This window comes from Chrysemys picta, chromosome 12 (genome assembly GCF_011386835.1).
Source record: "Chrysemys picta bellii isolate R12L10 chromosome 12, ASM1138683v2, whole genome shotgun sequence".
In the NCBI taxonomy this organism is placed as follows: Eukaryota; Metazoa; Chordata; order Testudines; family Emydidae; genus Chrysemys; species Chrysemys picta.
Window position 1 is genome coordinate 57,538,739 of NC_088802.1, and position 21,754 is coordinate 57,560,492.

Here is a 21,754-nt window from a genome sequence, read left to right on the forward strand (position 1 = left end):
ACGGAAGCCTGCAGAGGCTGTACGTGATGAGGCTCACACCAGTGGGAGAACCTCTTCCATTTGGCAAGGTAGGTCGCTGTTGTGGAGGGCTTCCTACTACCAAGAAGAATTTGCTGGACCTGGTGGGAACACCTGTACTACGTATCGCTTAGCCAGAGAGATACCATGCTGTGAGATGTAGCGACGGTAGGTTCGGGTGGAGTAGGCGACCCCGGTCCTGCGTGATGAGGTAGCGATGGAGGGGGAGGGCGAGGGCGATCGGGGCGGTCACGGACAGTTCCAGCAGGGTCGTGAACCAATGCTGGCGTGGCCACGCTGGTGCGATGAGGATGACTGTCGCCTTGTCCCTGCGGGTCTTGAGCAGGACCTTGTGGATGAGCGGGAATGGAGGGAAGGCATACCTCAGGCTCCCGCCCCATGGAATCGCGAAGGCATCTGCCACTGAGCCAGGGCTGAGGTTCTGGAATGAGCAAAACTGAGGGCATTGGCTGTTGTCCTTGGTGGCGAAGAGATCCACCTGGGGAAACCCCCACCTCTGGAAGATTGAGTGCAGGACGTCCCGTCTCAACGCCCATTCGTGCATGTGGTAGGACCGACTGAGGTGGTCTGCTAACCCGTTTTGGACCCCTGGGAGATATGCTGCCAGTAGGTGGACTGAATGGGCTATACAGAAGTCCCGTAGGCGGAGCGCCTTGTGACAGAGGGGAGAGGATCAGGACCCGCCCTGCTTGTTTATGTAGAACATGGCGGTAGTGTTGTCCGTCAGAACTGACATGCTGTGGCCTTTTATGGTAGCGCGAAAGGTCCGGCAGGCGAGGCGAACTGCCCTTAACTCCTTCAGATTGATGTGAAGCAACTTTTCTTCCCTGGACCATAAGCCCTGGGTCCGTAGGTCCCCAAGGTGCGCCCCCCAGCCCAGGTCCGACGCATCCGTTACTAACGTCAGAGTGGGTTGCGGGGTGGCGAAAGGGACCCCTTCGCAAACCTGCTGCTGATTGAGCCACCAGCGGAGAGAGTTCGACACCCGAGCCGGGATTGTCACTACTAGGTCTAAGGGGTCTCTGTTGGGGCGATACGTTTGGGCCAGCCAGAACTGTAACGGCCTGAGTCTTAGACGGGCATGTCTGACTACATGTGTGCAAGCCGCCATGTGCCCCAAGAGTTGCATACAGCATCTGGCCGTGGTCGTGGGGAATTGTTGGATGGAGCTTATGACCCTTTGAATGGCCAAGAACCGTGACACTGGAAGACTTGCCCGTGCCGCCACCGAGTCCAGGACTGCTCCCATGAAATCCAGTCTCTGTGTGGGGATCAGTGAGGACTTAGGTACATTGACCAGTAGACCGAGTTTGCGGAACACCTGTAACGCCAGTGCCACGTGGGAGCAGACCTCGTCCTCCGACCTGCCCGCAAGGAGCCAGTCGTCCAAGTACGGGTATACCCGCATCTTTCTTTTCCGAAGAAAAGCTGCCACCACGGACATGCATTTCGTGAACACTCGCGGGGCCATTGCTAGGCCGAAGGGCAAGACCTTAAATTGGAAATGGTGTTGGTTGATGGTGAAGCGCAGGAACCGCCGGTGGGCCGGGCGGATGGTGATGTGAAAGTACGCATCTTTCATATCAAGGGCAGTGTACCAATCCCCCGGATCCAGGGATAGGATAATAGTGCCAAGGGAGACCATACGAAAACGTGCCTTGACCAAAAATTTGTTTAGTCTGCGTAGATCCAAAATGGGACGGAGGCCCCCCTTTTGTGTGGGAATGAGGAAATATCTGGAGTAAAACCCTTTCCCCGTTAGGTCCTGAGGGACCTCTTCCACTGCTCCTACTTTGAGGAGGGCCCGCAACTCCTGCATGAGGAGTTGCTTGTGAGAGGGGTCCCTGAAGAGGGACGGGGCGAGGAGAACTGAAGGGTGTATCCCACCTCCACCGTGCGAAGAACCCAGCGGTCTGATGTTATACGAGACCAAGCACGGTAAAATGGGACAGGCGATCTCTGAAACATAGAGGAGGATCCGGTATAAGGGTCGGTACGCTGTCCTCGATCACAGCTTCAAAACCCTTGCTTATTTCCCGGCTTGCCGTGGCCGTGGTTTTGGCCCTGGTTAGGCGTGTTGTTACGTCTACGCCTGTTATCCCTGCCCTTTCTGTGGTACGGTTCCTGCCTAGGACGAGGATGGTATTGCCTCTGTGGTGGTTGGGGCTTAAAGGGTTTCCTCTGTGTCACTGGGGTGTGCATTCCCAACGACTTGAGGGTTGCTCAAGAGTCTTTGAGGCTATGTAATCTGGCATCCGTCTGGTCCAAAAACAAGCCTAACCCCTCGAACGGAAGGTCTTGTAAGGTGTTTTGCACCTCTGGGGGAAGGCCAGAGGCCTGTAGCCATGCCGAGCACCTCCTCACTACTCCTGACGTGATTGTCCTGGCAGCTGCATCCGCGGAGTCAAGGGAGGCCTGCAGAGAGGTTTTGGCTACTGCCTTCCCTTCGTCCACTATGGCCATAAACTCGGGTTGTGAACCTTGGGGTAGGGAGTCCTTAAACTTGGAGACTGATGCCCAAGAATTGAAGTTGTGTCTGTTCAGACAAAGTGGGTATTCACCCACAAAAGCTTATACTCCAATACATTTGTTAGTCTATAAGGTGCCACAGACTCTTTGCTGCTTTTTACAGATCCAGACTAACATGACTACCCCTCTGATGCTCTGTACAGAGATGCTGGAGAGGCACAGAGAGGGAATACCAAGTACGTTTTTACACATTTAAGCTGAAATATTACTAAGAACAATAGTATCTCTTAGCTGAAGACGGTAAGGCCCTACCAGCCTCAACAAGAAGTCTTCATGTTGTCCTGGTCTCTCCAGGACTCCTACTGCGATGGTCTTCCTTAACTAGAAAGTGCAGGATAGGCCTTTTTTGGGCCCCAAGGGTCACTAGGAGCTGAACATACTGTCTCTGTAGTGCTACTAGCCAGGGAAACAAGAGACCAGACTGAGGAAGTGAAAGGACAACAACTTCACGTTACCAAACCTATCCAGGCCAACTGCACTTTGAAAGACAAAAAGGTTGCCTGAGCTGTCCCCCTGGTGACTTGGCCCCATATAATCAATGCAGAAGGCACCTTTGCAGCTGCTCTGTCCTTTGAGTCCCAAGCATTTTTGTCACTCACCATCGCCAAGTTGAAGATGCCCCCAACTGGTCCAAGCTGTGAAGCTTCTTCTATCAAGTGCTGTGTTCCTTCTAAAGTCCCAACATCACTGGTGGACACCAGGACCTGGACTCCCATCTCCTTCCACTCTCTGACTCGTTTAGCTTGGTAACCTGCAAAAAAAAAAAAAAAAAAAAAAAAGTCTAGTTTGAGATTCATTATTCCAGACACTATGCCCTGGTGAAGCTCCGCTTCCTGCACTTCTCAGTTATGTACTCAGTTCATACTTACCCTGTTTAAGACAAACAGCAGCATTTAAACTAAAGCATTAGAACTGCAACTTGTGGTTGCAGACTGATTCAGTGTTCACTAATGGTTAGACAGACGACAGATTCAGAGTTCTTTTCCCCAACTGCCATCAGTTCACAGTGTGACCCAAGACACGTAACTTGGTGCTCCTGTATCCCTATCTTTAAGATGAAGACAATACTCCCTCTTTTAAATGCTGAGCATGTTGGATGGAGATGGTATTTAAAACGCGGAAGGCTTTTCTTGTGGTATATAGTGTAGCCATACTACACTATATACCACAGGAAATAAGCTCTCTGAAAAGGAATATAGCAACTTTCATTGAGGCCTTTGCACGAAGGCTCTTCCATGTTTCAGGTCTGGACTCACTGGTAACAGTGTGTGCTCTTTCTCTGGGCAAGGCTGTAGATTTGACTTTATATAGAGCCAAAAACATGCCTGGTGCTTTACAGACATAAGATGATATGGTCCCATAAAGGCGAGGCTTTACAAAAGAGAGAATGAAGGCCAGCGGTAACAGGTCAGGAAGAGAGTTCTACTGGATAGGCAGAGGGAGCCATATGAAAGGTGACATGGAGAGGACAGTGAGAGAAGAAAATGAAGGAGGAGTTGTGAACAAAGGATGAGAAGAGAGATGTGACGAAGTGGGACTGTTTCCTCTGAATACTGTGTGGGTGCCTCAGTTTCCCCTATGCATTTCTTAAGTCTCTAGGTGGTGGGATAAAGGCCAGTGTGCATAAATCACTGACACTATCTCCTAGCAACAAATGGACAGGGCCCTTCTCCCCTATAAGGAAATAGCTAAAGGTGAACAAAGAGATCAGGTGACCTCCTGGCCCGGGAACAAGACAAAGCCCAGAGAAGGAGGGGCTGGAGGGGGTTTTCAGTTTGGAGCTGGCTGGGGACTAGGAGTGAGGGCAAACGGGGGTGTCTGGCTTGCTGCCCCCCAGGATGGACCCGGCTGAGGCATTCTGTTTGCTGTACCTACAAGCTCTGTTTTAGACCATGTTCCTGTCATCTAATAAACCTCTGTTTTACTGGCTGGCTAAGAGTCACGTCTGACTGCAAAGTGGGGGTACGTACAGGACCTCTGGCTTCCCCAGGACCCCGCCTGGGCGGACTCGCTGTGGAAAGCGCACAGAGGGGCATATGCTGAATGCTCCAGGGTCAGACCCAGGAGGTGAAGACGTGTGAGCTTCTTGCCCTGAAGACGGTCTGCTCCGAGGGAGAGGAGGCTCCCCAAAGTCCTGACTGGCTTTGTGGGGAACAGTTCCAGAGCATCGCCCGGGGACTCCGTGACAAGAGGTAGGCAGGAACAGAGTTATATACGATTGAAAGCGTAGTGAAGGGATTTGAAGAGGGGATGGACATGATCAGATCAGCAGGCAGGGTGGATTATTTTCATAGTAGCACTTTGGACAGATCAGGAAAAGGAAGGCAAGAGTGAAGGAGGAAGAAAGAAAAAGGGTGCAGTAACTAAGGAGAGAGATGAAAAGTTGGACAAGATTTAAGGCAGTGGGATAGAAAGGAATGGATAGATTTTGGAATGCAGAAGTTGGCAGGAGTTAGCAACATCAAAGTTGGAGGACTGAGGTGGGGAGTCAAATGCCACCAAGCTTTGCATGCCTGCAGAACATGCATGATAGTGGATTTGCCAATGGAAATAGAAAAAGTAGTAGTTTTTCTCATGTTGAGCCTGAGATGGTGTCAGGACAGAGGAACACAGGTCAAAGACAATTGTGGATGAGGCAGTGAGGCAGATCCGAGACATTTAATTATTGGGTAATGTCACACAGGGATATGAGCTAGAGGGAAAAAAAGACCAATGACAGCTCTCCAGGGAAGGGACAAGACAAAGAGCTTGAGGGTCACTATCCCTGAATAATGGTTGGAGAGGGAAGATGCAGAGTCTTTGAAACTAAGAGGATGAGAATCTCTAGAAGGAGGACAGGGAGACTTTGTAAAAGAAGGAGTCATTGGGGACTTGAGTAAGGACAGTTTCAGTAGAGTGGAAAGGTAGAAGCCAGATTGTACAGGGCACCCTTTTTAAGTAGATCAGAAGCAGGCTTCCTGCTAAACAACCAGTGGGCCACAGGACAATCGAGATGTTAAAGGAGCACTCTAGGACGATAAGGCCATTGCGGAGAAGCTAAATGAATTATTTGCATTGGTCTTCATGGCTGAGGATGTGAGGGAGATTCCAAAACCTGAGCCATTCTTTTTAGGTGACAAATCTGAGGAACTGTCCAAGATTGAGGGGTCATTAGAGGAGGTTTTAGAACAAATTGATTAAGTCACCAGGACCAGATGGTATTCATCCAAGAGTTCTGAAGGAACTCAAATGTGAAATTGCCAAACTACTAACTGTGGTATATAACCTATCATTTAAATCAGCTTCTGTTCCAAATGACTGGAGGCTAGCTAATGTGACGCCATTTTTTAAAAAGGGCTCCAGTGGTGATCTTGGCAACTACAGGCCAGTAAGCGTGACTTCAGTACCAAACTGGTTGAAACTATAGTCAAGAACAAAATTGTCAGACACATAGATGAAAATAATTTGTTGGGGAAGAGTCAACATGGTTTTTGTAAAGAGAAATCATGCCTCACCAATCTGCTAGAATTCTTTGAGGGGGTCAACAAGTACGTGGACAAGGGTGATCCAGTGAATATAGTGTACTTAGATTTTCAGAAAGCCTTTGACAAGGTTCCTCACCAAAGGCTCTTAAGCAAAGTAAGCTGTCATGGGATAAGAGGGAAGGTCCTCTCATGGATTGGTAACTGGTTAAAATACAGGAAAGTTTGCCAGAAGTTGGGAATGGGCAACAGGGAATGGTTCACTTGAGGATTACCTACCTGTTCATTCCCTCTGGGGCACCTGGCATTGGCCACTGTTGGAAGACCGGATATTGGGCTAGATGGACTTTTGGTCTGACCCAGTATGTCTGTTTTTATGTTCTTATGTAATATGTAAGAGGATGAGTGCATGTATTAACAAAGGCAGCATAGGCAGCAAAAGGAGAAAGTCCACTGAAGAAATTCAAAGGCAAAAGAAAGGCGAGAGAGGATGTAGTAGATGGAAAAGGAGGTTGGGTCCAGAGATTTCTCTTGGAATACTGGACACTATAGCACGTTTAAAGGGAGAGGGAAAGGAACCAGATGGGACAGTGTGGTGTTGCAGGAAACTGGATGATCAGAGGGACATGGGAACTGAGCTCTACGTTGTGCCTCAATTTTCATTTGCACACTACAATCTGAAACGTCAACCATGGGCACAAACATGAGACCACAACTCCTGGTCTCCATTCTCCCCACCCCTTATTTTAAGTTATCCACTTACCAGATCGTATGCCAGAACGAGAGGTCAGTACAAGCTTCTGAGCGCCTCTCTCAACCAGCCACTGAGCCAATTCCAGCCCAAAGCCGCCTAGGCCGCCTGTGATGATGTAGGACTTTGTAGGTGGGCAGGAAGTTCGCGAGATGGCAGAGAGTCTGACAGCCTCAGTCTCCCTCACAGGAAATTCCTTCTCTTCCTCATGGACCTTCCAACAGTCAGACAACAACAATTAAGTAAGAGAGGAAATATGTCATAGCTCTTTGGATCCAGAACCAAGGGCTCTAGAGTATTAGATATGTCAACTGGCTGAGTTGGCAATATTGTGAGCGATGGGGTTAATTCCCCTCACTAAATGGACAGATCCCTTCTTTCTCTCCTTCCCAGCTATGCTGCTCTAGTTGGGGAATTTCAACCTCACTACACATGACCCATTTTTTTGTATGCAGTTCATACACACTGGATTCCTGGGTCAGGATGACAGATGTAGAGAAGCCAAGGCCTACAGGTGTGTCATTACCTTGATCATAACTTTGCCAATGTGTTTTCCTTGTGCCATGAACCTGAAGGCAGCTTCTACCTCCTCTCTGTTGAAGATCGTAGTCCTCAGGGGTTTTACCACACCATCTCTTATACCCATCTTCAGCAGGTCTGACACTTCCTCCCACTCCTGGTTTCCCTCTTCAAATATGGCATCTAGCAGTATTCCATGAAATGCTACATTCTTCAGGAAAAGGGCCATTCCTAGAGGAAGCAACATGGTTAGCACACCATACTGCCTGCAGTTTCTTGTCAAATTAAATTTCTTAGCTTCCAAAACCATTTGTTTATCTCCATGCTAGTCAGTGATATATGAGTATAGGGCATAACAGTCACGAGGCAACAGGGAAAAAGTTAATAAACCAGTTATTTTTCTAAGGGCTTGTCTTCACTACCGGGGTAAGCTGACCTAAGTTATGCCATTCCAGCTACATGAATAGTGTAGCTGGAGTCGACATAGCTTAGGTCGACTTACCCCAATGTCTTCACTGCTCTGCGTTGACGGGAGATGCTCTCCGGTCGAGACTTCTCTTACTCTTCTCGGAGAGGTGGAGTACCAAGGTCGACCAGAGAGCGCTGATTTAAACCCGCTAAACTGACCTCGCTGCATCTTCACTAAACCTGCTAAATCGACCTCGCTGCATCAATTGCAGCAGCGTTGATCTCCCTGTAGTGAAGCCAAGCCCTAAGAGCTAAAATCTACTCAACTTAATTAACACTACATGAGCAAGGGTGCTCTGTAAAGAAGAGAGACTAGTTCACCAGAAGCTCCACATACAAGTCACTGGCAAGGATATTAGTTACAAGCACTATTTCATCAGGACAAACTGTAAATGGCTGATCTTGAAAGTAGAAGCAACTAATGAGAGCTGAATAATAGAATGTACAGAAGTAAAAGCACTATTAATCTTCCTGTCCATCTCTACAGTGGATTCTTCCCTGTTGGACACTTTCTAGTTCTTTGTCTTGACAAGTTTTAAAAGACCCAAGCAATGGGGCTGCCACAACTTCCCGTAAGCAACTATTCCAAAGCCTAATACAACCCTGTTGCGGATTGTGGGGGAGTTAGGGCCCTGCACCCCTCTTCCCGAGATTCACTGCGACTCTCAACCAGCCAGTAAAGCAGAAGGTTTATTTAAGGACAGGCACACAGTCTCAAGCAGAGCGTGTAGGTACGACCAGACCCCCTCAATTAGGTCCCTCTGGGAGGTTCAGGGAGCTTAGACCCCAGCTTGGGGTTCCCTGCGTTGCACCACCCAGCCCCAACCGAAACTAAACTCCAAACTCCTCCCGCTGCTCCTCTCCTTTGTTCAGTCTCCCGGGCAGAAGGTGTTAATTCTCCCCACCCCCGTTCCTGGCTCAGGTTTCAGCTCAGGTAGCTTCCTTCAAGGGAAGTCCCACATCCCCACTGCAACCCCCCTGCAACATTCCCAGGTCAAATCTGCCCTGCTCCCTGCTCCGTCACAAACCCATCACCAGGAAGTTTTTCTGAATAGTTACTCTAGGTTTCCCTTTTCCAAATCGGTATACTCTATGCTATAGTCCTAAGTAATTCCTCTCCATCATCAGTTCTATCCCTGACACACATGGACAGTGTAAATCATTTAACCAAGCTAAACAGATCTTTTTCCTCACGTCAGTTCCTACAGCCCCATGACCACTTCAATTGCTGTTCTTGGAGATCCAGCCAATTTGGCTTTATCTTTGTAGCAATGAGATGCCCCGACCTGAATGGAATATTCCAGGTGTGATCAACACAACAGCTCCATCACCTCCTTGCTCTGTGATGTCTTTGCTATGCAGCCCAAAATTTCATCATCTTTTTGTTGCCATATCATATTGCTAACCTATGTCAAGTCTCTTTTTGCATTACAGCTTCCCAGGATTTTCCCTCCCACTGGAGTAGCAGCATTTGATTCCCACTCACCCCAGATGTATTAGCTTCATTTTTCCAAGCTGAATCACATTGTTATTTTCTGCCATGTTTCTAATGTCTCTAGGTCCCTTTGCATCATTTCTGTCCTCATTTGTGTTTGCAGCGCCTCCTAATTTATCATCATCAGTAAGTTTCATTAAACATGTTACTTACAGTTTATAATGATCTTCAAGATCATTAAGGATGATGTTAAGACTTGACCTAACACATATACAACAACTATGTCCTAGTTATAAATCTGTTTTTTATTATTAGTATTGCAGTAATGCCTAGAGGGCCCTGATTGGGGCTTATTGTGGTAGGCCCTGTACAAACATGTGATGAATAGAAAGTCCCTGCCCTAAAGAGCTTACAATCCAAATATAATGATTGGAGGTAAATGGATACAGACATACATGGGAGCTACACGGTAGAGAGATAATTAGGATTGTGTAATAAGCGATGGTCATATCACACGAGTGGCCTAACCACTGTCAGGTGTTTTGTAGGCATTATGGCATAGGTTCGTTTTAAAAAGAGACTTTAAGAAGGATAACTTTGTGGCTTTACACATATTTATGGGGAGCTTCTCCCATGCAAGAATCACAGCACAGGAGTTTGCATGAAGGTACTTGTTGGAAAAAACTGATAAATGATCCGTGATGAATGTATCATTGCAAAGTTAATGGTTTTGCTTGGTACACACACCTTTTAAAGCTCTGACAATGTTCATATTGTGGGATATGGATATAGTCCAGCTAAGAATAGATCTTTCCTGATGCCATATATCTTACCAAGTGGGCTGTTGTTAGACAGATCATATTTGCCTATTTCCAAGAAGCGTCCATGTCTAGCAAGGCAACGTAGACTGGCCTGGAGCTTTTCTTCTGCCAGGGAGTTTAATACCAGGTTGACCCCTACAAGAAAGCAGTAACAGCATTTAGCACGCTCTTTCCTGGCAGAGAATCGGACACTCTCAGTGACTTTTCCTTATCTATCCAACCAGTTCTAGCCATGATCTTTCTAATTCTGCAACCCTTCTGGCATCCACTATTCCTTGGACTCACCTTTCCCATTGGTGACCCGCAGTACATGTTGCTCAAAGGAGGTATTTCTGGAGCTGGCAAAGCTGTTGGCATCCAGCTGAGGGAATCTTGTTTGGAGATACTCGCGTTTCTCAACAGAACCTGACAACAGAGGAGCATTTTATTTTCCTGAGACACCAGCACTCCTTGGCTCATACATCATACATTCCACTGCCTTCTGCTGAAACCTCTGCTAACAGAAAAGGGCTAGGATGCAACTCCGAGGAGCTCTCAGACACCTGTAATAGAGCTCTGGGACCTTACACCTCTGACAAAGGTAGGTTTATAGCTACTGCCTTGTTCCTGTTAGCAAGTTAATGACGGCTTTATTACAGCGAGGGACAAACCAAGTCATACACTTTCTTTGGTCACATTTCAGAGAAGCTACTGTATCTAAAGATTCAGGGCCTTATTTTCTTCTCATACCCTTGTAACTATCACTTTGTTGGCGTCACTCTCGATTTACACTAGTTAAATGAAGACAGTGATGCTCCATGCAGAGGTAAGGGTGTTTGTGCATGTGTATGCATTTGTCTGTGGCAGGGAGAAAGGGGCAGATTTTGTCATGTGGCCAACAGCTGAATTAGAAACCCGGAGTCAAGATTAATATAAACTGGTAGGAAACTGTGCAGAAGGTGAGTCACAGAAATGGGACTTCATTACTTACCTACAGTAGCAAAGACACGGCAGCCCATGCTCAGCGCAATAGCAATGGCTGCCTGGCCCACACCTCCCGAGCCGGAGTGAATGAGTACACTCTCTCCCTTCTTCATACCACCTCGAACAACCAAAGCATAATAAGCAGTGGCATAAACCACAGGCACTGAGGCTGCCTCCTCCAGAGACCTAAAGAAAGGAAAATAAAGAATTTTTAGTACTGGAAGAAGCAACCCCCTGTATCTGGAATGGAGGGTGGAGACCACACAGACTCCAATTTGTACAAAAATGCAGCACTGTGCCTCTTTAATGGGAATACATGCATAGTCTGCATGGACTCCCAGTTAACCTTCACTGCCAACTGAAGGCCCCACTCTTGTTCCTTGAAAAGGTCCTTAGTAGTTTAGGGTCTGACTACATCCCTCATTCACACCCATTGGAACAGCTAGACTCTTCTGGCACAATGCAGCTAGCAGTGCCCAGGGTGAAGCCATTACAACAAAGACAAAATATTCTTGGTGGAGGGCCTTCAACTGTAAGCCAGCCTACCAGAGCAGGTAAAACTGAGCCCAGCTTACTTAACTGTTTTAAGAGCATACTGCAAGTCTCACCTTTTTGGCAAAAGCTTTCAATAACAGATAGTCAAAACTAAACCCTCCCCCCAGTGTAGATACACCCAAGCTATTGAAGCAGAGAGAGGCAAAGAGCAGAAGCTACTAGAGATCAATAATGGTGCTTAGTTATCATAGTGACAGATACCAAGGTACATGACTCCAGTGTCTGTGGGAAAACGGATGTATAGAATGCAAACAGCACAGGCCAGTCAAGGAAGTCGATACAAGACACCCTGTAATCATCCCCAAATCAGACTTCAGTTTCATTCAGGCAACTGCAGGGTATAGCCTTATCAACATGTGGGAAAAAACAAAATAAAGAAAGAGACCTACCAGTTCTCTGGCACCTCCCACAAAAACCTCTTGTCAGAGTCCACCACTGTAGCCAGCCCTTTTGCTGGGAGCAATCCCATCACCCTTTTTCCAGTGGGGTCCCGTCCTGAGAATTCCATTCCCAGCATGCACTGCTGCAGAGCCCAGTTACCTGAGAAAGGGATAGAATTATTGGTATTAAATTGCTCCGGTAAAATCCTTTGGGTAAAATATTCACCAACAAGGACGCTCTCTCTGAAGTTGTGATTGGAGTTCCCCTCATCTTTCTCTCTCCCCAGCTCCAGAGAAAACATCTCCAAATCCTGAAATTAGCTTTCTGCTTGCATAGCTCATTAAGCACAGTGGTTTATTTTCTCTTCCTACAAACTCCCCAGAAAGCTGAGAAGCACTGCCAGTCACAACTCTAGGAAAAGCTGACCACCACAAATTTCAATTTCTATTCTCAATGCTATCGTTTTAGCTTATAGCTTTCTTTTGAGAAACTTCATTGAAATCTCATCTTGTTTGCAGGATCTTTTCCCTCATCTCTGAAAAAAACAACCAACCAAATAAACAAACATTAGGTTTGTGTTGATCTATAGACAAAAAGGATTCACACTAAGACTCTGATTTAGGCAAAGAAGAGACATTTAAGGTGGCTAGACTGAGTTGGGGACACACTCTAGTTAAGTCAGCTAACAACCAACCGCCACCAACACTACTTTAGTTCTTCACAGCTTCAAAACTGCTTTACAGACTTACCTAAAGCGGTGCCGGGGTGGCAGTGGCGCGCACCAGGGCCAGGGCATGCTCCCTGCATGCCTGCCCTGTCCCTGCGTCACTTCAGGAAGCGCTCCAGCCCGGGGGGGTTGGAGGGGGGGGGAGGGAGAAGAGGAGAGGGGGGAAAAACACGGCAGAAGGCTCTGCATGCGCTGCCATTGCCGTGACTCCAGGTACCTCCCCCGAAGCTCCCACTGGCCGCGGTTTCCTGTTCCCGGCCAATGGGAGCTGCAGGAGGCTGTGCCTGGAGGCAAGGGCAATGCACGGAGCCCTCTACCCCCCGCCCGGGGGCCCCACGGAAGTGGAGCCGGCTGCTTCTGAAAGTGGCGGGGAGCCTTTGGCGCCACGGGGGGCAATCCCGCGGGCCGGATCCAAAGCCCTGAGGGGCCGGATCCGGCCCATGGGCCGTAGTTTGCCCACCCCTGTCTTAAACTGACACCTTTTGGGGTTTTGGGCAAGTCACTTCACCTCCAACTCAGTTTCTCATTTTCTGAAAAGGAGTAATACTCACCTCATACGTGAGCTGTGAGCATTAAATTAATTAAATACTATATAAATGCCAAATGGTATTGGCACTGCAGTTGCACTCAGGAGTTCCTGGCACCCATGTCTATTTTTAGACAATACCTCTTATTTTCAAATATCAATCTTGCATAAGCAAAGAAAAAAAGGCTGATTTACAGCTAGTGTGCTAGTAAAACTGGAACGTTCTCGTCACACTTGGAAACTTATTTACATAATTTTAGTTGTGGAAACTGCCCAATCTCCCCAATTCACCTGGGATAGCATCCGGAGAGAGCTTCCCTGTAGCCAGCATAATGTCACGGAAATTAAGAGATGCGTAATAGACCCTGCAGAGTTGAATGTTGGGATTGGTGGTGTGGAAATGGCGAAGCGGAGAGGCAATCCAGCGAAGGGATGAGAGGTCCCCACGAGTCAGCACATTCACATAAGCATAGTCTGTCAACTCCTCAGGCTGGGCTGCAGGAGAACAAGGAAAAGCCAGTGACTTCTCTGAGGGGAGAGATCTTTACACACATTAACATGGCATAGACATTTCATTTGATGGAAGAGGTTCCTTGTACAGCAAGGATAGCATGCATACTATGGGACAGATAAGGCATGGGAGCCACACATGGGTGAGGGGAAATTTTCCATTGATAGTTAGCCAGTTCCTCCCATTCACCCCACCAAAGACCTCCCTCTCCCTGTAATCTCACCTGAACACTACAAAATAGTTCATTCTACCTGGTGACATTGGCACATGGCACTGTCCTGTCATGGAATTGGGACAGTAATTGCCCAAAGGTACCAGTACATCAGAGGAGTAATTCCTTGGGCCAATAAAAGATAAAAGAAAAGTACCTCCTCAAATCTCACTCTAAGACCTGTGGGAGGAAATGTTGCCAAATGACCATCAGGCCCTGATCATAAAAGTCACCTTGCTGCAACAGAAAGTGTCTGAAGGAGCCCCACTTTCCATCACGATACACATTCATCACCAGGTCTCCCTGTAGGATTTTCTGCATCTCCCTGGCAGAAGGGCTTGTGGGAGGGATGGCTGAGGAGGAATTCAGGTTGGAAACAAACAGGCATCTAGAGAGAAAACAAATATTCAATCCACATTTGTCATTTTACTTGCTTCCCTGTCATGTGTTGAAAAAACTGATGGAAGATTGTCTCCTCTCCAATTGTGACTAAATATTGCATTTTTGTACCTGATCCTGTGGCCCCCTGGTTCCTGGCGTAGACAGTTCACCATTCCCACAACTCCTGAATTCCCACAGCTAGTAGCAGTCAGCCACACAGGCTGCTCAGATGAATCAGCTAAGATCACCTACAAGAGAAATCCCAGCCAGGTTGATTAGGCTTCACAGAAAAGGAAAGGGTTCTTATTTCCATAAGAGATGGTTTGAAATAAACTCTCTGGTTTCCCTATACACAGGGAAAGAGCTCTGTGAAGCATAGACACCCTGTTTTCAAGGCTTCTTGTCTACTGTATGAAAGGCCTGGAAATAGGAGAGACATGTAGCCAACTTCATACACAGGAATTCTCACCTTTAAAGATTCCACCCACTTGTAATGGGTCTCCTCTACAGGCAGGAAAATAGGGATCTTGGCAGAAGCCTGCTGTCGGCACAGGAAGATGGCTGAACCATAAAACGATCTCTTCACAGCAACCAAATTCAACAAGGTCTTCCCAAATAAATCCTCCCATTCTGCCTGCCAAACCAAGAAAGATGAAAATTATTGGCAAATAGTCAGGAAAGATTAGAATTGCAAACTAGACTTCTACTGTGTGCAACGTGTCCTCAATGGAAATCATCAGCTGGTCCTAGCCTCTTCTTTCTATACACGGGATAAGTTTTTGCCAGAGATCCTATGCATCAACTTGGTTATTTCCTCTCTAGGTCAGTTTGATAAATACTAACTATGGTAAGATTATTGTCGAGTTTTACACAGGACTTCTAATAGTCACAAGTCACTACCTTCCACCTCAGCAGCTCCCCAAATAGTCAAAGATATTCATTTTTATTTGTATTACCATCGTGCCAAACAACCCTAATCATGGACTAGTACCTTGGTTGTGCTAGGTGCTGTGAAACACAGAACATAAAGATGATATTGCAACTATCTGAGACCTGCTACACATACTTTGGACACGCCCAACTTAGCAGACTAATGGAATTAAATATTAGGTCACATCTCAAAGACTATACAATCAAGAGGTTCCAAAATACATAAGTTGTAGAAGTTAGAGATCTCTCCTTGAGAATAATGAGGACTGTGGTGGCTCTCTGCCTAGCAAGAGTAATGCTGCTTATAAACAATGACGACTGGATTTAGGGGTTACTGACCTAGGTTGGAGGACTGGGGCCAAAAAATACAGAGTTCTCTTTTCAGCACTTCTGGTTGTCATAAGTAAGTTAAAGATTTAAACAACAACAAAAGTAGAGTGGACACAGCAACCTGAATCCCTCCATCTGGAAGGGCAGCTGGCAGAGAACAGGAGGAGGTGGCTGCAACATTTTCAAGAAGCAAGTGACATTGCAGCAAAAGAGAAGGAAAATGAAATGCTCTTCAGCTGTATGCAACAGGTCCAGAGGCACGTACACGTCTACAGTACAGTCTAATGTGAGCATGAAAGGGACTGGAAACAGAAAAAAAAAATCATTCAAAAGTTTCAAGAGTACTTTAATTCATGCAAGAGTGTCACTTGGGAAAGCCACATTTTCTTTCAAAGATATCAGGTACCAGGTGTCACTCAGCTATGGCACTTAACTTTTGCCACCCTAAGATTCTGACAGGATAAAAGACCTAAAGGAAGGTGTGGAAGCAGAGAAAGAACTGACAGGAAGGGGATTGCAATGCATGACAGTTTGTTAGCAAGAGTCAGGCTAACTGTAACCCTAATAACGAGAGATTTGTAGAAGCGAGGAATGTGTGAGGCGAGTGGTAAAGAACTGTGTGAGAAGTTGTGGCGACCTTGTGTAGATAATATGGAATGTAGACTAAGAGTCTACATTAGTGAGCAAAACAAGATATCAGAATGACCTATGTATAAACGAAATGCAGCTGTTGCTCATTATTGTCTGTAATAAAAGGTATAAATGCTTGCTGTAATTGTTTACCTGTTGAGAGACCTGTTCAGCTCTCTCCCTCTATGCAATTGATAGAGAGAAAATAAAGTATCTGACTTGCTGTGCCCAAATAAAAAGTGAGAACTCTGTTATTCTCCGACAAAGGTATAAATCGACAGGGGGAAAAAGCAACTTCTAAAAAGGCACAAGGGCAATTGAGTAACTTTGATATCATAATACCTCCTTTTATTAAGTGTTTAGAAAAAAATTACTAAAGTCTAGTGATTGCAACAGGCCAAATTCTGCATTCACTTTACATCCAATGGTGCACTGTTGTTAATTTCAGTAGGATTGATAGTATACACGAGGGAAGGATCTTACTCAGTGAATTTGTTACTATCAAGACAGACCTCCCGTAATTGTAGGAGAGAACTGGGTTATAAACTCACAGATTCACATTTTATATTGCTGGTTGACAAGAACATTGCTGTGCAAAATTCTGATCTTTCAGTAAAGAAGGTTCTGAGCTTGCACCATTCCCTCACCCTTGGGTAAAATGCATAACGAAAGCTCATGCTCATTAATCATCTCAGAGGACTTTTTGCAAGAGTCAGGCTGTAAGAATCCGTGTCTCACCTACATTCCAACTCCAGGGATTATATTTACCTCCCTTATTTCCATTTGCCATTTCAATGGGTTATAGTATTCTTTTTCACTTCCTGCCCTAAAAAGAAGTGTTGTGTAGCACTACTGAGAAGCTGCTATGTTCCATTCAAGCATCAGGACTGGATAAAGGATCTTCCTGTATTTATGAAGCACTTTGGAACCCCACAGGGAGGGGGACAGACAGACACCATGTAAACAACAGCTACTGTAATTCGTTAAGGCCTGGCTGTGCTATAAGGATACTCTTCTTGTCCATGGCTCTCTCTGGAGCCCATCAGACACACCCAGAGGTTAGACAGTGGAGTCACTGCAAAGCATTGAGACACATTCTCATTTTCCCAGACGCAGAACCCATTGCCTTCAGCATTTCCAGAGCAGGAAGAACAAATGTACCTTTAACTCAGAGCCCCCATGATAATACAGCAAACAGACTAGAACAACTAGTTTGCAGATGGAGTATGTTTTTATACGGAGATCCATAGTACTAAAACTGGTCACCTGAAATACATTATGAAAGGAATTCTGACCTAAACTCACCTGAATTGACTTCCCTACTTTTGCAACACTGATGGATTCAGAACTAGTCTCTGCTGACAAGGAATATTTCTATACATTCCTGAGAAGGAACAAGATAGGATGGAGCAGCCATTCAATGAAATGAACTGCCTGAGATTCTGTATGCAACAAAGTGGAGTTTAGGGCTAACTGTAGAGGAAACATCAAAAGGAGTCTGGAAAGCAAATTGTTTACCTGAGCCAAGAGGCCTCTCTGCTGAAAATCTGGAGTTGTAAGGAAACTGATGATTTCTCCAAGCGTTTCTCCTTTGAGAAGGGTGTGCAGTAAAACAAACCCTCCTTCTTTCACCGTGGCTGCCAAGTTGGAGAGAATCTCTGCTGGGTTCCCAAAAATGCTCACTGAGCAGTTGCACACCAGCAAGTCAGCACTGGTCAGGTGTCCAGGAGGAGGGCTGATAGGATCCCACTGGGCAATGGAAACACCAGTTTCCTGCAGCTGGCTTTCATTGACTGAAAGGATCTCTGGGGCTCGGTCAGTGGCAGTGTAGTCCAGTTGTAGCATGGGCTGAGTATTTAGGAGACCAGTAACACGAGAGAACAGACGTCCATCTCCTGCCAGAGCCTGCAAGGAACGAAACAGAGGGAATAAGATGAAAATCCTGGACATGGTTAGCACATTATGACGAGAGAAGAAAAACTGTTGAGATTTCAAAGCCTCTTAGAGATTCAGTCTATAGTTTCTCATCCTGGGGTCCCAACTAACCTCCACTATCTTCATCCTGTGACTGGTAATGTTCTCCAGTGCTATATCCACACAAGCCTTCAGCTCAGGAGAATCTAGCAAGGCATTGAGTAGGGGATCATCCTGGAGATGCATCTTCTCTTGAGTAACAATCTGTTCTAGCTCTGAATACAGGTTTCCATTCAGTTCCAGGCGGCAGATTTCAGAAAGGATGTGGAGGAGGCCCTTCTGCATGGACCCAGTCTCTCTAAAGGCCCCTACTGTCTCTAGCCCTGGGATGGCCAGTTTGACTCCATGGAATTCTACCTTCTTCTGTAATTTGCAAATCAGACCTAGAACACAGGAGCAGGAGAAAAAAAATCAGTTCCTTACACAGCTTTTCCTCTTCTTCCAGTCCTGTAGAGGATTCCTTCTCCAAATAAGCAATAGCAAGCAGAACTGCTGGAGGACGGCATCACTCATGGCTTTCCAAAAATGTTAGCCTTGGTTTTGGTTACTGTGTAGCCCAAGTATGTAATCCATACAACCCAGTTACATAAACCATTTCCAAACAGGAGCTCATTATTATTGCTGATTTGTATTGTGGTAGCAGCCAATCAGGATAGGGCTCATTGGGGTAGGCTCCGTACAGACACATTGCAAGACAGTCCAAGAGACAAACCCCCCCCACAGATATGACCCCTTAGTGACTGGGGTTAAGACAGGGGTAGAGCTCATGACAGATATGTGGCATGTTTGTGCCACATTTGTTTATTTGACATATGATTTGTTTGATTTACTTAAATTCCTTTGTTTTGGGAGATTCTTTTGGGGTGGGGGGGCACTCAGGGTTACGGAGACAGAGACTAAGTTAGAGTAAGAGGAAGGGGAGAGATGAGAAGGATGCAAATCAGGGAAGTCCTGGCAAGAACTTCTAGGAGCTCCCAGAGACTCTTGCTAAAAATTCCACCAACAAATTGAATATCAGATCAGTTTCCTTGCCCGGAAGACAAAAAAGATAATGGTCTCTGGACACTGCTAGATCATCCGTGCCAGGAACACCTTCCCTGGGGCTCAGAAATATTCCTGAAGAACAAAGTTTTGCCTTTTGTAGAAATATTCCAGGAGAATGGGTGGGGTTGTCCTCCCTGAGTCTCCATGCCACCCCTTAATAGTCTACTATACTATGAGTATCCTCAGTAGATTTCTCCAGGAACAAAAGTATAAACAGTTCCAACACCAGTGCTCAATACCTCCTGGAGCTGTACCCTCCTTGGTTATGGTCAGAAGAGCATGTTTGTGGTTTAGGTGAGAACATATGAATAAATGCACCTAACCCTCTTTGCAGGCACAAGAAGGAAAACTGCATTAAGATGGGTTGTAATATAGGTCTCCTGCCAATATTTGAAAAGCGATTGGGCTAGACTCCTCCCAGAGGTGTTGAGGGTTAATATACATCCTTGTGCACCTTCAAGGACAACTGCAGCAACTGACACATTCAACCCTGGGGAAGGGGAAGTATACCCCCAACCCACTTTGGGAGTCTCATAAAATTCCAGCTGGGACTCCATAGCCCTGCCTGTTGAGGATGTCTTGGAGAAATGCTGAATCAGCCTCTCTCCTTGGTGCCCAAAGGGCTGGGTTGGTCAGTCAGTTGGTCCCCCAGCAGCAGTTCCACTGTGACTCTGCTTTGGGAAAACTTTCTGCTGCAATGGGTCACAACTGGCTTTTGCCAGTGGACTGAATCACAGCCACAGTGTGCTTGTCAAGGCTAAAGTAGTCTGGACTTGTCTGCCTCAGTAGAAACAGGGACAGATCCTTGCTGTTCTCCAGGCAAAGATTCCAAGAGGCTGTGCAGGTACATACTCTCACCTCACAAAGAGCCCTTGACGCCTGCTCATCATCATGTTATAGTAGTACTGAAATCCCTTTACCTTTGCAATGTTCCAAATGGGCACGAAGATGGGCCTCTGAAGACAAACAATCACTCTCAACATACGGCACAAAGCAAAATTTTTCCAGAGTTGGAGGTATCTGTTCCTGCTGTCGCCGAGGTGCCACAGTGGCATGGAGCCCAGAGAGCCGAACACCTCCTGCCATGATGTTATCGAGGCAACGGTCAACAACAACATCAAAAGCTGCAAGGCAAGAAGAGAACATGCAGATAAATGTTGAAAGTGCCATATGAAGAGGCATTGCTGTGCTTAATATGGTCAGAGAGAGTAGGTCCGGTGTCAAAGTACACAGTAAAAGGAGTAGCAGAGTGGCTTGGAGACCCATAGGTCTTACAAGTTTCTCTTACTACTATGGGCAGGTGAAGCTGCTTCAGGTCATCTGGAGAGCCATAAAGAAGCTGGGAAAATTCCAGTTGTGGAAGAGGATTCATTACCTTCAGTATCATCCTTGTATTTGTGCACCCGCTCTTGGTGTAGTGACGGATCAATGCACACAGAGCGTATTCTAGTTGGTAAGCGCAGGCTGTGACCTGTCTCACCCAAGATGATCATCTGCAGCAAGGTGTCAAGGAAAGTTACCCAGTTCCCATTCCACAGGACTTTTCCTGTGTTACCTGGGGAAGAGAAGAAGCCCCATCAGTACTCTTTCACCCAGCAGACATAGGAGAATATCTGCTTCAAAGACAGATAAAATAAGAAAAATAAGATCTCTGTTCATTGACTGCACAAGCTCTGCTCCACACAACTATACCTGGGAATGCATGCCTGCCCTGCCCAGGAGAGACCAGCCTCCCCACTGCTCCATCAATACAGTTACAATATTCTTATTCTGTCATGCACATAGGCACGCCCTACTCCATGACACTTTAAATACAGTCCTTTTAATAAACAGATCACATTCATTCACATCATTAGTCTTAGAACTTTCTTGATTATCTTTCTATAGGAAAGACACACCTTCATTGTTCGATTCTAAAAGTCCCTGGAACGTTGGCCCATAATCATAACCACGCAGACGCAGCTCTTTGTAAATATCTGCCTTGGACAGACTGAATTTGGGCCTCATGTTTGGTGGAGTCTCCAAGTCAACTTGCTGGTTACGGAAATTATTTAGAGCAGTTTCTTCCAAAAGGCAAATTTTCCCTGACGGACACAATATAGAGAACAAGAGCAGTCAGTGTTCAGACATATATAGCATGGGATTCTTCACAGTAGGCCAGGACAGCCAGAATTATCCACTTACCACTTACAGCCAGGTTTCCATTCCCAGACACTTCAAAACAGTGGGAAGCAGGCAGAAGTCTCACCTCCAGCTGTGTTGAACCTGCAAACGAACCCAGAGATTGCTGAAACGTGTGTTAGGGAGACCCTTCCATCCCACGTTCTTCCTCATGCACTCCCCTCCACTAACTGTCCCAAATTCCCTGGAATCTCCTGTTTTTCCACAGGTTTCAGAGTAGCATCCGTGTTAGTCTGTATCCACAAAAAGAACAGGAGTACTTGTGGCACCTTAGAGACTAACACATTTATTCGAGCATAAGCTTTCGTGGGCTACAGCTCACTTCTTCACAGTACCTTCTGCCCCACTATGCACCACATGGAACAGAGACATCATGATATCCCACTT

The 21,754-nt window shown here is 46.4% G+C and overlaps 1 protein-coding gene across 1 annotated transcript in view; it reads right to left on the reverse strand.

Moving 5' to 3' along the window:
• Window positions 1–21,754, reverse strand: part of FASN (fatty acid synthase) — a 70,850-nt gene that overhangs the window by 14,851 nt on the left and 34,245 nt on the right. Inside the window, exons 18-34 of the mRNA XM_005283095.5 lie at window positions 21,371–21,451; window positions 21,085–21,270; window positions 20,562–20,741; window positions 20,107–20,310; window positions 18,215–18,525; window positions 17,687–18,073; window positions 14,748–14,912; window positions 14,408–14,526; window positions 14,131–14,285; window positions 13,467–13,670; window positions 11,931–12,081; window positions 10,994–11,172; window positions 10,309–10,428; window positions 10,036–10,158; window positions 7,307–7,530; window positions 6,793–6,994; window positions 3,168–3,319 (exon numbers count right to left, since the gene is read on the reverse strand). Coding sequence (XP_005283152.1) covers window positions 3,168–3,319; window positions 6,793–6,994; window positions 7,307–7,530; window positions 10,036–10,158; window positions 10,309–10,428; window positions 10,994–11,172; window positions 11,931–12,081; window positions 13,467–13,670; window positions 14,131–14,285; window positions 14,408–14,526; window positions 14,748–14,912; window positions 17,687–18,073; window positions 18,215–18,525; window positions 20,107–20,310; window positions 20,562–20,741; window positions 21,085–21,270; window positions 21,371–21,451 — 3,143 coding nt within the window. The remainder of the gene's footprint in view (window positions 1–3,167; window positions 3,320–6,792; window positions 6,995–7,306; window positions 7,531–10,035; window positions 10,159–10,308; window positions 10,429–10,993; window positions 11,173–11,930; window positions 12,082–13,466; window positions 13,671–14,130; window positions 14,286–14,407; window positions 14,527–14,747; window positions 14,913–17,686; window positions 18,074–18,214; window positions 18,526–20,106; window positions 20,311–20,561; window positions 20,742–21,084; window positions 21,271–21,370; window positions 21,452–21,754) is intronic.